We start from the raw sequence: 16,387 nt of genomic DNA, 5'->3' as shown, positions 1-16,387 counted from the left end.
ATCTGATAATTATAATATATTAATTCATGATTAGGTATCTCATCATTATAACGTAGTATTACACTGTTTTGACAAATCATCATAATGCGATTATAGCGCGTGATTATGTGATTGATGACGCCATTGCATTGTTATTGTCATTATTGTCATGTATTTAGACCTGATTTTATGTGAATATAAATTAAACTGCGTCACGATATTTTATTATATAAATAAATAATCTCACGTGATGAAGCAACAAAAAGCAGGTCAGTGTCGCACCGCCGGAAAACGTGTCCTCTTGTGACCACATGGTGGCAGTATACATTAAACTAATAAATAAATAAATAAATCACACAATTCAATTTATTTGATTTAAACAGCCTCAAATTACAACAAATCTGCCCCAAGGCGCTTCACACGAGTAAGGTCTAACTTTACCAACCCCCTTGAGCAAGAACACAGGCAACATAATTTACTGTAATACTGCATTTTATATACTGTATCTTTAGAAATGATCATGATGACATTAATACTGGATGACACACTGTATTATTGAATATTTTATAATAATAATAATAATAATAATAATAATAATAATAATAATAATAAATAGTTTAAATTTATTTAATGCCATTCAAAGCACAAACTAAGTGCATACATAAAAAACATGAATAGCACAATAAAGTGATTAAACATTGTGGTCCACAATAATAATGATGATGATGATGATGATGATGATGATGATAATAATTGATGGAACGATTGATTGATTTAATTTATTTAATACCATTCAATGTACTAAGTACATACATAAACATACACAAATAACAAAATAAAGTGATTAAGCCCTTATTTCCATTGTGGTCCATGGCAATAATAATAATAATAATAATAATAATTATTATTATTATTATTATTTCAATTTGAAAAGCAAATTAAACAAATGATGCATGTATATGATAAAAAAATATGTCATACTAACTAACAGGAAACTACACTATTATAAATATGTGACATTGCATAATCAAACCAGGAACATTACAAACTGTGACATGTTCATAAGCAGGTGATGTAACTAAATAAAAGACCGACTCCACATAATAAGTGAAGAGCAACTCATTCAGCTGGCAAACTACTAAAAAATCTGTCACCCTGACCAGAAACTCTTGATGGTTTTACTGTTACCAGGCAACCAAGGCTTATTAAGAGAGGAGCTGAGAGTGTGTGGAGAAGCATCCGACAGCTGCCCACCTCCAGTCAACGTGATCTGCTGCTGCAGGCCACAAAACAAATCAATCCACCTATGTTTCTTGATTATAATTACAACCAATACCTTATTTATCTCTATTAGATGTGATGTGATGTGATGTAATAACAGTGTGAGGCAAAGTGTGCATCTTGGTCCATGGCTTTTAAAAATGTTTTTTCTGCATTTATGTTTTGTGCAACCACGAGAGGGCAGTGTTGTGCTATAAAAAAAAACATTAGTCTGACCGTCATTTTATCTTGTGAGCTGAGAAGCACCAACCAGAGTCACTGCAGGGATTCGGTTCTGACTCGCTCCTGAAGCTCAGTAGGATGAGACTGCTGTGGTTTATAGTCTCATCTCATCTCATCTTCAACCACTTTTCCGGGTTCGGGTCGTGGTTTATAGTTGTGTTTGTGTTTTTTGATTTTTTAAATATAAAATAATAGACGAGAACACAGTAAAAAAGTAAATCCAGTGGTATTTGTTTTTCTAATAATAATAATCAATGGTGTGTGTGGAAGAGAACTGGAAACCATAATGTTAGGCAAGAAAAGGCCAAGAAGAAAGTCAGCAGGAAATAATGGAAAGAGAGGAAAAGGTGCGCATGTGAATAAGTGGATTCACCACCAAGGTGAAGGAATTTTGCACCAGCGTGTATGAGACTGAAAAGACAATTACACAGTGGAATGTAAATACACCTGTAAAATACATTATGATCTGCTCCTGGCTGTGTGCTATAGAGCGCCTCCTTGTGTTGAGTGTTGGTGTTGTAGTGTATAAAACCACAACAGTGTTGAGTCAGTTGTTTGACTTGGTTTTGGAGATGATGCTGTGGGAGTCTGGAGCTGAAGGCTTTGAGTTTGAGGACATAATGTCTGTCGTTGGGATTGGCTGACCTTTTTGGCACAGCGTCCTAATCTACACACTTTTTAACTGCACTTATTCCATTTGTCCAGTGGTGTGTAGGCTGATTCCAGTGCAGCACGTCTTCACTTTTTACGTGGATTTCGTCGTGTCACTAGGGGCCTCTGGCATGGCTCAGTGGACAGATGGATGCTCCAGCTCAGATGTACGCAGAGAAGCCCCAGCAGAAAGATGAATCATCACTCCGCCAACTGTTCCTCTCTGCGTGTCATTACAACTCACTCACTCACTCACTCACTCACTCACTCACTCACTCACTCACTCACTCACTCACTCACTCACTCACTCACTCACTCACTCACTCACTCACTCACTCACTCACTCACTCTGCCTGTATCACCTCACTAAAGGTTTTATGGTGAAAAAGGCACAGCAGGTCCTCACAAAGCTCCAAGCAGGGTGTGTGTGTGTGTGTGTGTGTGTGTGTGTGTGTGTGTGTGTGTGTGTGTGTGTGTGTGTGTGTGTGTGTGTGTGTGTGTGTGTGTGTGTGTGTGTGTGTGTGTGTGTGTGTGTGTGTGCAGCATTCAAATATTGATGGAGATCTGATGGTGGTCCACAGGAAAACTAAAGCTTCCTACCAATCAGGGACAAATCCACAGATTACAACTTTGGAAAACTGCGGTTTGACCACAACTAAACAAGTATAACTCTTTATGTGGAAAGAAAAAAAATAGACGTTTTTTGTTTCCACATAAAGGTTTATACTTGTTTAGTTGACATAATAATATGACAATGATCTGTCTTTTCACTATGTGGCAAAAACATCAAATTTTCTTTTGTGTCTTATAACTTATGACCTCATATTTCTCACTTGTCATCTTGTAATTATGACTCACGATATCATAATTATGACTCAATAGCTTATACAATTTGCTAACTCATAATTCTGACTGATTCTCAGAAGTACAGTGCCGGGTCCCTTGGTATTTCATACATTTTCATTTGTTTATGCCATTTCACATACAAAAAGTAAATGAGTCTTCTCAATGTAAAAATTCTAAAATTATCTTCCTTCAATTCAAATTCAAAGCAAATCTCTACTACTTGATATAAATGAATTAAAAGTATAAAAGCCAAGATAATAGGTTGTATAAGTAATGGAATACTTTGGTGTAATACCTGTAAATAATCTCTTTTATTGACAGTTTTCTTTAGACAAGTCAGGGGATGGATACATGAACATTATGTCTTGGATTTACTTTTTGTATTTGAAATGGCATAAACAAATTAAAATGAGTGAACTACCAAGGGATGGCACTGCATGTCTGATTCTCATAATTATATCTGATTCTCATACATATGACTGATTCTTATAATTATATATGAGTCTCACAATTATTACTTACAGTTTTGTCATTTTTGCTACATTATAATTATGACAGTATCTTGTAATCATAACTTGGATTTTCTAATTCTGACTATCTCATGTGACAGATTACGTAATTACTAGCTGGGGTACCCGGCGCTGCCCAGGTTAACCTGTTTTAGACATAAGCCGAATGTCAATCATTTTAATCAAAACACTTGCCCAACATTTGTTTTTGTAATGCTGATGTCTTATAAATATAATAGTTAATGGGCTAAAGTTTGTCCAGCAGAACTATAACAGGTGGACTCCCCAAACTAAGTGGAAACACTTGGTTAAAAGACAAACACATTTGAAGTCCTTCATGCAGACTTTGTTTTGCAATCAAATTTATAACAAAAGGTAGGTAACAGTAAATGTAAATATCAATGAATCAAAACTGAGGTAGTGGTGTACTTCACTGTTTTTACATTGTAATTTTACAAACATAAAATTAATGTATTCAGACAGGAAGGCAAACTGGGTTGTACAGGACTGTCAGGTGCTTAACAGTTGAGTTCATAAAGTAGCTGAAGGAAGGGATTAAATAAACAGGGATGGCCAACACATATACAGGGCTGGAAATTTGAATCTGCCTGGTCATACCCACAGCCTCAGCCTAAGCATGTTGTTGTTTTGCTGAGTGTGCTGTGGCTGTGCTGTGCTGTGCTGAGTGTGGTGTAGAAAGTGATTAAATAAACAGAGATGGCCAACACATATACAGGGCTGGAAATTTGAATCTGCCTGGTCATACCCACAGCCTCAGCCTAAGCATGTTGTTGTTTTGCTGAGTGTGCTGTGGCTGTGCTGTGCTGTGCTGAGTGTGGTGTAGAAAGTGATTAAATAAACAGAGATGGCCAACACATATACAGGGCTGGAAATTTGAATCTGCCTGGTCATACCCACAGCCGGCTATTTTGGGGTAATTTTCAGTTCAACTTTTAAAAAAATGGTACCAGTTTGTTATGGTAAATGGACTGCATTTATATAGCCCTTTTCCATCTGCATCAGACGTTCAAAGCGCTTTACAATTATGCCTCACATTCACCCCGATGTCAGGGTGCTGCAATACAAGGCGCTCACTACACACCGGGAGCAATAGGGGATTAAAGGCCTTGCCCAAGGGCCCTTAGTGATTTTCCAGTCGGGGGGGATTTGAACCCATGATCTTCTGGACTCAAGCCCAACACCTTAACCACTAGACCATCACCTCCCCAGTTTGTTCCCTGTGTCATGAGGATTCAGAATATATATAGTTTTTAGGGCTACATATTATAGTTTGGGAGTTTATCCCGGACAGACAGACAGACAGACAGACAGGTGCAGCCCATTATGTATATAGATGATGTAGCATCTCAATTGTCAATATTCAATCAATACTCCCTTAATTTATGATATCGTGAGTCATAATTACAAGATGACATAATATCTCATATGACTCACACGATTACAGAACCATATCACATCTCAATTATGATTCACTGTCTTGTAAAAACGAGTCAGTATTTCATAATTATCACTTAAATGATATAATCATAATTTACTATATTATAATTATGTAATTATGACCTATTACATAATGATGACTTCATATTTCAGGATTATGACTTACTCTGTCATTTTTATGAGTTAGTATCTCAGTTTTGACTTCGCATCTCATTAGAGTTGGCATTTTAGATGAAGTATGACTTGATTCAAAATGTATGACTTGTATTATTTTATTTCAAGGCATTTTTTTTTAAGACATCCGTCTATCAGAGCAGCTCCAGCAGCGCAAATAAGCGCTTTTGTTGCGCTTGTGATTCTGCGGCTCTTGGTCTTCGGCAGCAGGTGAGCTCTGCACAGAGGCAGCTCTTCGTGCCTGTCAGTCAAAGCTGATGGAGGCGCGGATTGGCTCGTTGGCAGCTGCGGGCTCCTCCTCTTGGTCGGAGTCCTGCCCGTACTGCGCTTGTTGCTGCTGACAGGCTGCGCGCGCTCCTCTTACGCACGAAGTTGTGGACGGATCCGAGACGTCCGTCCACCGGAGGGAGGAAAAAAAAAAAAAAACATAAAACAGAGTCTCTGTCGTCACTGAACTCTGATGTTTGGTGGAAATAGAGACACGACACCGAGCGACTTTGTGGCAGAAACCAAGCAGACCCAACAGCATGCGGTGCAGACATGGCAGGCAAGGGTAAGACAGTCGTGAGGACGCTGGAGGATTTGACGCTTGATTCTGGTTATGGTGGAGCCGCGGACTCGGTCAGGTCGTCCAGCGTGTCGCTGTGCTGCTCCGACACGCACCCGTCCTTCTCGCATGGGGACAACTGCTGGCATCTGACGGAATCCATGCACAGCAGACACAACAGTTTGGACACAGTCAACACCGTCCTGGCGGAGGACACGGAGATCCTGGAGTGCTCGGGTCAGTGCGCAAAGCTGCCCGAGCTGGAGGACGCGCCGTGGAGCCTGGGCGAGGTGGAGGGCGCGCTGAGGAAAGACGAGGACCTGATGGTGGGGAACCCGCCCGCCGAGGTCCTGGCGCGGCTGTCGGCTCTCGTCAGCCGCGCGCTGGTCCGGGTGGCCCGCGAGGCGCAGCGGCTCAGCCTGCGCTACGCCAAGTGCACCAAGCACGAGATCCAGAGCGCCATCAAGGTGGTGCTGTCGTGGACCATCTCCGTCAACTGCATCACGGCGGCTCTGAGCGCGCTCTCCCTCTACAACATGAGCACCGGGGACAAGTTCAGCCGGGGCAAGTCGGCGCGCTGCGGGCTCGTCTTCTCCGTGGGGAAGTTCTTCAGGTGGATGGTGGATAGTCGGGTGGCGCTGAGGATCCACGAGCACGCTGCCATCTACCTGACCGCCTGCACGGAGAGTCTGTTCCGGGAGGTGTTCGGACGCGTCCTGCGCAGCGCGCTGGTGGAGAGGGACAACGGCATCCCCAAGTTCACGCTGGAGTCTCTGGAGCAGGCGATCAACAACGACTCGGAGGTGTGGGGTCTGCTGCAGCCCTACCAGCACCTCATCTGCGGCAAGAACTCGAGCGGTAAGAAAGGAAAGAGCCGTCACCTGATGGAGCTGTGCGTTTTTTATTATTATCATTATTTAGTGGTTTATTTATGAAAAAAGGATTCCAACAACATATAATCAGTGTGTGGAATTAACAAAGCTCACTGTTCCACTATTTATTTATCATCTTACATGCGCACATACAAAAATCCAAATAAATATTAAAATAATTCAAAATGTAATGATATGAGCTATAATTTGGTAAATATTAACACATTGTTAATTGAAAAAAAAAGCTCCATTATGTCAGAAACTACTGGAGCCTGACCTTGAGCTTTTATCCCAAGTTATGCAATGATATATAAATTAGAATTTCCTAAAAGTTTGGTTTGGGGTTATCAAGCCCTTTGATGACTGAGTCACAAAAAGTGCATTACAAACACAACTTTGACATTAACCTTCAATAGCATCCTTTATTATCGCATGATTGAACATCACTGACTTGAAAAAGGAAGCTCAGTTTGTTTGTTTTTTTTACAAAAGCTCTGTGACCTTTGACCTGTTAAAAATGAGGCTAATTTCATTCATTGTCTGGTGCATGTCCTGGTGACAGCAGACAAAGCAGCTCAGGCCACACCTCCCAATCTTAATTTAGCCCAAACTACTTAAACATGAGCAATTTGAAAAGTGTAACCTATTTTTTAAAACATAAAAAAATTACTTGTTTTTCCATGATTTTTTTTTTTGTTTTGTTTTTACCTTGAGATTCATCTTAAATTATTCAAACAGGTTGAAATTAGAAAAGTGTAGCTCATTTAGAAAAGGTAAACAAGTCATATTATTTATCTCTGAAATTGACCCATTAAAAGTAATTGAAAACTGAAGAATGACCTTGATCTTCAACAGCATCCTGGATTAACCAAAGATGAAAACAAGAAACTTGAAAGGTGTAGCTGTAGATTTTGATAAAGCAGCCACATTGCACTCTGCTAAACAAACAGATATGAGTATGACCTTGAGCTTCAACAGTGTCATCGTTTATGCAGTATGTTAAAACATAAACTATTTGTAAAGTGTAGCTTGATTTATTTTTAAAACACTATTCATGTCGTTCTCTGTGTTTGCTGACCTCTCAAACACCAGGGTCAACAGAAGTGGAAGTTTGACCTTGAGCTTCTATATTGGCATAATGTGTCACAGAATATACAGTATATGATTCAAAAAGTGCAGTTTGACATTTTGAATTATCAAGTGCTAATACTGGGATCTTTGAATTAGGAAAACCAGGTCAAAAACAGTATGACCTTGATCTGAAATAATGTTCCATCTGTATATGTTTAAACATAAGAAATTTGAAAGGTGTAGCTTGAGTTTTCGATGAAGCAGCCACATTGCACTCTGTTAAACAAACAGATGTGAGTATGTCCTTGAGCTTCAACAGCATCATCATTTACACCATATGCTCAAATATAAAGAATTTGTAAAGTGTAGCTTGATTTACTTCCAAAACATCATTCATGTTGTTCTCTGTGTTTTCTGACCTCTCAAGCACTGTGGTCAACAGAAGTAGAAGTTTGACCTTGAGCTTCAACAGTGACGTAATTGATCACAAAATATTAGCTCAGCCGTATGTCCTTAAACATGAGAGATTTGAAAATGTAGCTTTATTTTTATTTTTATTTCACCTCGCACCATCGATTTTTACAGATGATTTTTTTTTTTTTTTTTTTTACAGATGATTTATTTTTACAGATCTAGTGCTCATTGGTCTTGGTTATAATCAGAATCAGGACCTTTAAGCTGAGGCTGTGACACTTTGCCAGAAGACCCTGAGCTGCTCTTGAGGTTTTCAGTGAATTGTTGGTCCAAATGAAGGATTTTAAAGATGCTGGGATTTTGTTCATGAGTGAGGAAAACATGGAGTGAGATACTGAGAGATGTATCTTGGCAGCATTCATGGAAATGTGGGTGTTGCTTTGGACTGTCACAGTCAGATATGTGATGCTCTGGATCTCAAGGTTCTCAGCTTACTCCTGCCAACCCTCACTAATAGTTGAAATTTGGATAATGAGTAAAGAAATGAGGTTGCATCATCAGATTCAGTGTCCTTTGCAGGGTTTGCTGGACTCTCCCTTAGAGTTGAGTTGAGGAGTTCTGATATCTTGCAGAGGGTTGGAGCAGAACCAATGCTCCCTCCTGTTGGTCCCACTTGCAGTACTTATGGATTCTGTGCCTCCTAGCTGCCTCCTTTTGAGGGTTTTCCAGGCTTGTCCAAACGGGAGGAGACCCAGAACACTCTGGAGTGATTACCTGTCCCATCTGGCCTGGGAACGCTGTGGGATCCCTGGAGGAGCTGCAGGATCTCAGTGGGGAGGGGAAAACCGTCTGGACTACCTCACTTAAATGTCGGTCACTTTGGTTTTTAAACATATTATATATCATATAATATTTGCTTGAGGCTCTCCCTTTTATGTGGAGTAGGTGATAAAGTGCTTCTCTGGAAAAAGTGATATATATGGAATCACCGGCCTCGGAGGATGTTCATTCAGTTGTTTAATTTTGTAGAAAAAAAGCAGATCACAGACATGACACAAAACTAAAGTCATTTCAAATGGCAACTTTCTGGCTTTAAGAAACACTATAAGAAATCAAGAAAAAAGATTGTGGCAGTCAGTAACGGTTACTTTTTTAGACCAAGCAGAGGAAAAAAATATGGACTCACTCAATTCTGAGGAATAAATTATGGAATCACCCTGTAAAATTTCATCCCCAAAACTAACACCTGCATGAAATCACATCTGCTCGTTAGTCTGCATCTAAAAAGGAGTGATCACACCTTGGAGAGCTGTTGCACTAAGTGGACTGACATGAATCATGGCTCCAACGCGAGAGATGTCAATTGAAACAAAGGAGAGGATTATCAAACTCTTAAAAGAGGGTAAATCATCACGCAATGTTGCAAAAGATGTTGGTTGTTCACAGTCAGCTGTGTCTAAACTCTGGACCAAATACAAACAACATGGGAAGGTTGTTAAAGGCAATCATACTGGTAGACCAAGGAAGACATCAAAGCGTCAAGACAGAAAACTTAAAGCAATATGTCTCAAAATATGAAAATGCACAACAAAACAAATGAGGAACGAATGAGAGGAAACTGGAATCAACGTCTGTGACCGAACTGTACGAAACCGCCTAAAGGAAATGGGATTTACATACAGAAAAGCTAAACGAAAGCCATCATTAACACTTAAACAGAAAAAAACAAGGTTACAATGGGCTAAGGAAAAGCAATCGTGGACTGTGGATGACTGGATGAAAGTCATATTCAGTGATGAATCTCGAATCTGCATTGGGCAAGGTGATGATGCTGGAACTTTTGTTTGGTGCCGTTCCAATGAGATTTATAAAGATGACTGCCTGAAGAGAACATGTAAATTTCCACAGTCATTGATGATATGGGGCTGCATGTCAGGTAAAGGCAGTGGGGAGATGGCTGTCATTACATCATCAATAAATGCACAAGTTTACGTTGATATTTTGGACACTTTTCTGATGTTTGGGGATGACAACATTGCAACATTCCTTGCAAAAAGACACATAGGGTCAATGTCAACCAGCAGATGTGATTTGATGCAGGTGTTAGTTTTGGGGATGAAAATTTACAGGGTGATTCCATAATTTATTCTTCAGAATTGAGTGAGTCCATATTTTTTTTCCTCTGCTTGGTCTAAAAAAGTAACCGTTACTGACTGCCACAATTATTTTTCCCGATTTCTTATAGTGTTTCTTAAAGCCAGAAAGTTGCCATTTGAAATGACTTTAGTTTTGTGTCATGTCTGTGATCTGCTTTTTTTCTACAAAATTAAACAACTGAATGAACATCCTCCGAGGCCGGTGATTCCATAATTTTTGCCAGGGGTTGTATCACTGTAGCGGGATAATTATGTGGCGGGATACCTGCTGCTTATCTCTCTCATGTAATTGCTCTGCCAAACAAAAGAGCTTGACAGTTTGTTGAAAATTTATCGCCTTTTAAGTTTCAATGGCAAGGACTTCCTCTGAAACAGGAATGTCTTACTTATCAACCGTCCCACAGCAACAATGGAGAATATTTATGGCTGGAAAAGTTTCCAAAAAAGGTCCAACATCTGTCTTTGAATCTCCAACAGTCTCAGTTTGAGATAAGAGTGTGGATCATTGTTTTGTCATCTTTGAGTGTGTTTCAGGGCTGAGTGATGCACGTGCTGTTGGTGTTGATGTTGTGTTTTTGTCCAGAGGGTCTAAACCGTCCATGTGGACTCCTGGTATATTGGATCCAACACTACAGGAAAACAGACCAAACTGACACCAGCGGCACTCAACCACACAAATTATATCTTAATTTTGACCATTTTGGAGGTGCGAGTGTTTACTTTAAGCTCTTATAAGAGAACTAATTGGATGTGAAAATTGAGACACTTTGGTTGGTTTCAGCAGACAGTGGTGGATCTTGGGGGAGCAACCCCCCCCCCCCCCCCCCCCCAACACCTTGAGCCAGTGACCAATGGTGTTAAAAATATGGGAAAGGTTTTTACATAAACAAAGGATGACTGATAAACTCTGCTGCATGCAGAATTAGTTCCTGCATTGCATCACTCAGCTTGTTTGATTGAAACCTCAGATTTACAGTGTTTAAAATAAAAGTCAGTATTTAGCTTGTCATATTCCCCTAGAATGCAGGAAAAAGGCTAGATTTTTAAAAATTTTCAAAAAGGGAGGGGGGGGGAGTTGGTGTGTGGGGCACCCCCACTTCTCCTTATCCTCCACCTGAGGCTGGATCTGCCCCTGGCAGAGTTGGAGCTAACAATGATTTTAATGTTCACTTTATCAATTTGTAATTAATTGAATTGTTGTGTAACAAAAATGTCAAAAATTAATAATAATAAATCTTTCATAGAGTCTAAGGACACATCTTCACATAGTTTTAAATTGATTTTGTACTTTCAAAGACTAATTAAAATGGTTAGTTTTGTTATGTATGGGACGCGGCTCGAGGAGCGGTCCAGAGTCTGACTGAACCCAGCGCTAAATAACCAGAAGCAGCTCCCAAAGAAACAATTTTATTTTCTAATCACCCATCGGTACTGTACAAGAAATACAAATTAAATAATACTGGTGGGGTGAAGAGGCTGTGCGCTCTCTCAGCGCCTCAATGGACCGGAGCCCGAACGTTCTGGACTCAGGTTTTCCGCCGACACCCCCCAGGTGGCCCTTCCCAGAACTGTACTCTGTAGAGGGGGAACAGAGGTGAGATTATTCGATACTATTACTAGAAAGCTATTAAAGGCACACTTATCAGCAACACGTTTCAGAGTTAATTCAGATGAACAGCTGCTCACGGCTTGTGTAGGTTTATTATTCCGCACACCACAGCTGCGAGGAGCAAACAAGACAATTTCTTCAATGTTCAAATTTAGCTGTGCAAAAAACACCACATTATATTCACAAATAAGCCTTTAAAGATAATCACCTCTGACGTGTGCTGACAACTTTTGCCTCTCACCCTAGTCCTCCCTCACAGACGTAACGTCAAACTCTGGAGCGGCCCTCAGCGTCCCCAACGGTCGATACAAGGTCGTAACAAGGTTGTATTCTCCGGCAAACAGCCCTCATCACTGCTGGCTTAAATGCAACTCCTCATTTCTTCATTGACGCCAGCTGAGAGTCCTTAGTCTGCACGTGAATGTCACAGGTGTTGCAGATCATCCTGATAAAGAGCCGCACGAGGATGCAACAGGTGCAACCAATCATCACAGAGGTGAGAGACTCTTCTGCAGCACAATTTTCCCAGAGGTCAGTCCCAAGACCACCTAGGAAGGAAAACAAACACAAACCCAACAAAACAGTGTCCAGCCAAGCCCCCCAACACACAACAAGTTTTGTTGAATAAATCAATTTAAAAGTCTGTTTTCAATGTGAAACTGTTTAAAATGCATTAAAGTCATTATGTTTTTCTTTTGGGTCATGAGTTTGTTCTGCATGTGATTTTTAAATGAGCTTGAAATGTAATTTGAAATGATTTCAAAGCACTTTAAATATGATTTCATTGCAGAACAGATTATAAGTAGTTAAATCAAAAATTGTAAGAGAAATTAAACTGCTTTAAACCAGTTATAAAGTGGTTTAAAAGAGGTATAAACAGGTCTATTTATTGTGTACAACAAATTAAGGTCAAATTGTTCCCTATTTAAAACTGTAAACCCATTGAAGGTTTATTATATGAACCTTACATACACTGAAAAAAATGCTACTTTGGATCAACTTCAAAAAAAATGATGTAATTTGTTACAGCTAATTTTTTTAGTTTCTCACAATGTATATTTAGGATTTTGTAAAGTGATTCCAGCAGATTTAAACTGGAAACCACAATTTTCCATTAGACCAATGTAAATAAGTACTTTGCATGAAGTGCACTGTGTTTCACTTTTTTCAGTGTATATTGTCACCATTGGATGAGAGTCCTGTATGTGGGATATTAGAAGTAGAACTGCTTATGAACGCCCACATTAAACTTTTGAATTTTGTCCAGTGAATTTTAGTCAAGACTTTTACTGCCATCTAGTGGCCGCATGAGAATCGTGACAATTACTAACCCTTACAGGTTTTCCTGAATTTGCATCTAAGTACTATTACAGTTTATAAATGATGTGTTTCAAGACTCAAATTCCAGCTGGTAGTGTGGCTACAGGTACAAGGGCTGTGTTCCAACACTGAGCGGTTCTGACTAAACCTAAAGTGCAGCAAAGACCATTAATATCCAAGACACCTTTAAATATCAGTGTTGGTCAGGATCCTGATATGGATTTTGGGTCTTTTTTGATAAATGTCTTTTGCACAGTGAGCTTGAGCTTCTATTATTATTGTTATTATTATTATTATTTGTATTAATCCAGTCCAGTCAGTATTGAGCCTGTGGAAATGGTACTCATCTTGCTTCTTGACTGACATTCATCAAAAGAGATCGAGAATCTACATCCAGATCCTGACCATCGCTATTATTTAACAGGTTATGAAAGGCTATCAATTGTATAACCTTATTTATTCATAATTTCCTGTGCCAAGTAGGTGTATTTTCTGCCCAATCTCAACAAAATTAGAAAATAAATTTAAAATAAAATTATTTTGGTGTAGCTCTGGATCAACAGGTGAATCCACTTTCTTTATGCCGACGCCGGACAGACCATTCTTTGATGCTTTTATGCTCTAATAATTGCTGGTATGCATCTGTGTGTGTGTGTTTGTCATGTGGAGGTTTCTGGACTACCTCTCAGCAGTTCGCTGATTTATTTGAAACTTGGCACATAGGTTCAGCTGGGCCTGGAGCAGTGCATACTTGATTATCATCCCAATCGAGCCAGAACCCTGAAAGTTACTGAGGTCAGAAAAATAAACCTTTCCCCTATGTGTCCCAGCTGAGGCATGGGTTTGGCTGGGTCTTGTCAGGTACATGCCTGAATTAGGTCATGAACAGCCAGAACCCTGAAACTTTTTTGGTTAAAAAAAATACACCTTCTCCAAAAGGGAAAGTTTTCATCCTATCCAATACTTCTATGTTCTGTGGTCAACTTACAAACCGTATTTATCAGTAACCCTGGGTTGCGTATCTACAGTATCATGAGTGTTAGTCTCTGCCAATGTGCTAAACATTTGCTTTCTACATTTTTACAAATCACAGATTTATTTTAGAAGGAATTGTTCAGTCTTCACCAGTAATCTGTTTTTGTGTTTTCTGTTTGTGTGTGTGAGATTTTTTTTTTTTTTTTGTCTCTGATAGATTTTTATTTGAATAATTCCAGGTAATCTTGCATCAGAAATGCAGGTTGTTGGTAAAGGTTGAGCCCTTGTTGGTTTGTTGTGCGGCGTGTTGGTTAATTTTGGAGTGATTTTTCTTGAGGATCGGATGCGGCCTCAGTTGGACCGATAACGCCACAGATTGGAATTGTCAGACGAGCAGCAGAGTGTCTCCTTGCACTCTTTGCACCATATTTTATTATGTTTTCTGAAATCAGTCACCTCATAATCATGAGATTCTGGCAAACTCTTTTGTTGTCCATTCTGTTATTATTTTCTGCCCGTCCGTCCGTCCCGTCCTCGTGGGCGCTCACACGTGAGATGACAGATTGCTGCCGTTCTGGTGGAGTTGCTGGACAGCCAAGCGAGTTGTGATGGATTTTTTTTTATGTCACGATAATTTCTTAAGAGCAAAGACTTTGCCTGCACGCCTGGGAACGGCAAAAAGATCCAGTTTGGTTCTACGAGCTGCATCTGGATTTTAGATTTATTCTTATTTAAGGAGGTTGTGGCGATAATATCTGTGTTTTTCAGTGATTTTTGAACAGTCAAAAACAATGAAACAACAACAACATTAACAACATTAAACACTGTTCATTACCTTAGAAAACCTTGGCGGGTTTGTGGGAGTGTCCCTTCTGAACTTGGATATTCTGTTTATTTTTGTTTTATTTCATTGTTTTAGTTTGGTAGTTTGGTCAAAGCAGATGGTCACCCCACTGAGTCTGAACTATTTGAGTTTTTATCCCCCCGGTATGAAATACAGGAGGATATAGTATTCACCATGTCCGTCTGCTTTCACTTATTAGCGTGATATCTGAAGAACCACTTGATCAATTTCAATCATATTTAGCATAAGGGTGTAATTGGGTGATCCCCTGATACCAGTTGATTATAAGTTTGTGGGGCCCAGGGGGAGGGGGTTGGGGTTATGATCTTTCTTAGTCGTGAGCAGCTCCTTGGAGCGACTTATGCTGTGATTTGATGCTGTATAATTGAATTCAGCTGAATTGAATTTAATTGCTCTCCTCTGGTCTTGTTGCAACAGTAAGAGGATTTTCCTTCAGGTTTAGTTAGCATTTTGGCCCAGAAATTTTAGGGCCCTGTCCCACTGGGGAGAGGATTAATTGCACATGAACTGAGTATACAAATTGCGGGTGTTCATTGTCATCCGCAACAAAAGCCAAAAATGACAAATGTCCCAGTATGAATTACAGATATATTAATAATATATAGCGAATATATGATGAACAATCACGGTTATACGAGGTCTGTGAGAAAAGTATCTGACCTTATTATTTTTTAAAACAACTATATGGATTTGAATCACGTGTGATTACATCAGCCAAGCTTGAACCCTCGTGGGCATGCGTGAGTTTTTTCACGCCTGTCGGTGACGTCATTCGCCTGTGAGCACGCCTTGTGGAAGGAGTGGTCCAGCCCCCTCGTCGGAATTCCTTTGTCTGAGAAGTTGCTGAGAGACTGGCGCTGTGCTTGATCAAAATTTTTTCAAAAACTTTGAGGCACATCCGAGTGGAGACCATTCGAGAAATTCAGCTGGTTTTCGATGAAAATTTTAACGGCTGATGAGAGATTTTGGATTGTTTCTATCACTGTAAGGGCTTCCCACGGAGCAGGACGTCGCGCAGCGCTCCGAGGCGACGTCGTCATCCTGTTTCAAGCTGAAAACCTCCAAATTTAAGCCTCTGTTGACCCAGGACATTGTGAGAGAACAGAGAACTTTCAGAAGAGGTCGGAATCAGCAGTTTATCCAGACATTCCACTGTTAAAGGAGATTTTTTTAATGAAAGACGTGCGGACGGATTGGCGCGTCGGCTCGCAGCCAGCGCGGCACGCCCGCCACAGGAAAAACACCTCCGTTGGAAGCCTTAAGGACAAGTTGGAACATGCCCTGCTGTTAAACAATTTCTCAGATACTCACTCAACTGAAAGCCACCAAAAGCCACCTGGATTTTACAACTGGTTATCAACACGTCCTGGGTCAACAGAGGCTTAAATTTGGAGTGCTGCGCGACGTCCTGCTCCATGGGAAGTCCTTACAGTGATAG

The 16,387-nt window shown here is 40.1% G+C and overlaps 1 protein-coding gene across 2 annotated transcripts in view; it reads left to right on the top strand.

Moving 5' to 3' along the window:
* Positions 1-5,588: 5,588 nt before the first annotated feature.
* The window catches only part of LOC117503741 (ankyrin repeat and BTB/POZ domain-containing protein BTBD11-A), a 207,973-nt gene continuing 197,174 nt past the window's right edge, over positions 5,589-16,387 (top strand). The window contains exon 1 of one of the 2 annotated variants that reach the window (XM_034162964.1): positions 5,589-6,525. In XM_034162964.1, the coding sequence (XP_034018855.1) occupies positions 5,661-6,525 (865 nt within the window). In that variant the 5' untranslated portion in view covers positions 5,589-5,660. The remainder of the gene's footprint in view (positions 6,526-16,387) is intronic. The other variant, XM_034162965.1, reaches the window with a different exon arrangement.

Source organism: Thalassophryne amazonica, chromosome 22 (assembly GCF_902500255.1).
Source record: "Thalassophryne amazonica chromosome 22, fThaAma1.1, whole genome shotgun sequence".
Taxonomy (NCBI): domain Eukaryota; kingdom Metazoa; phylum Chordata; class Actinopteri; order Batrachoidiformes; family Batrachoididae; genus Thalassophryne; species Thalassophryne amazonica.
The sequence above is the reverse complement of the archived record's forward strand: the minus strand, read 5'-3'. Positions and strand labels throughout refer to the sequence as shown.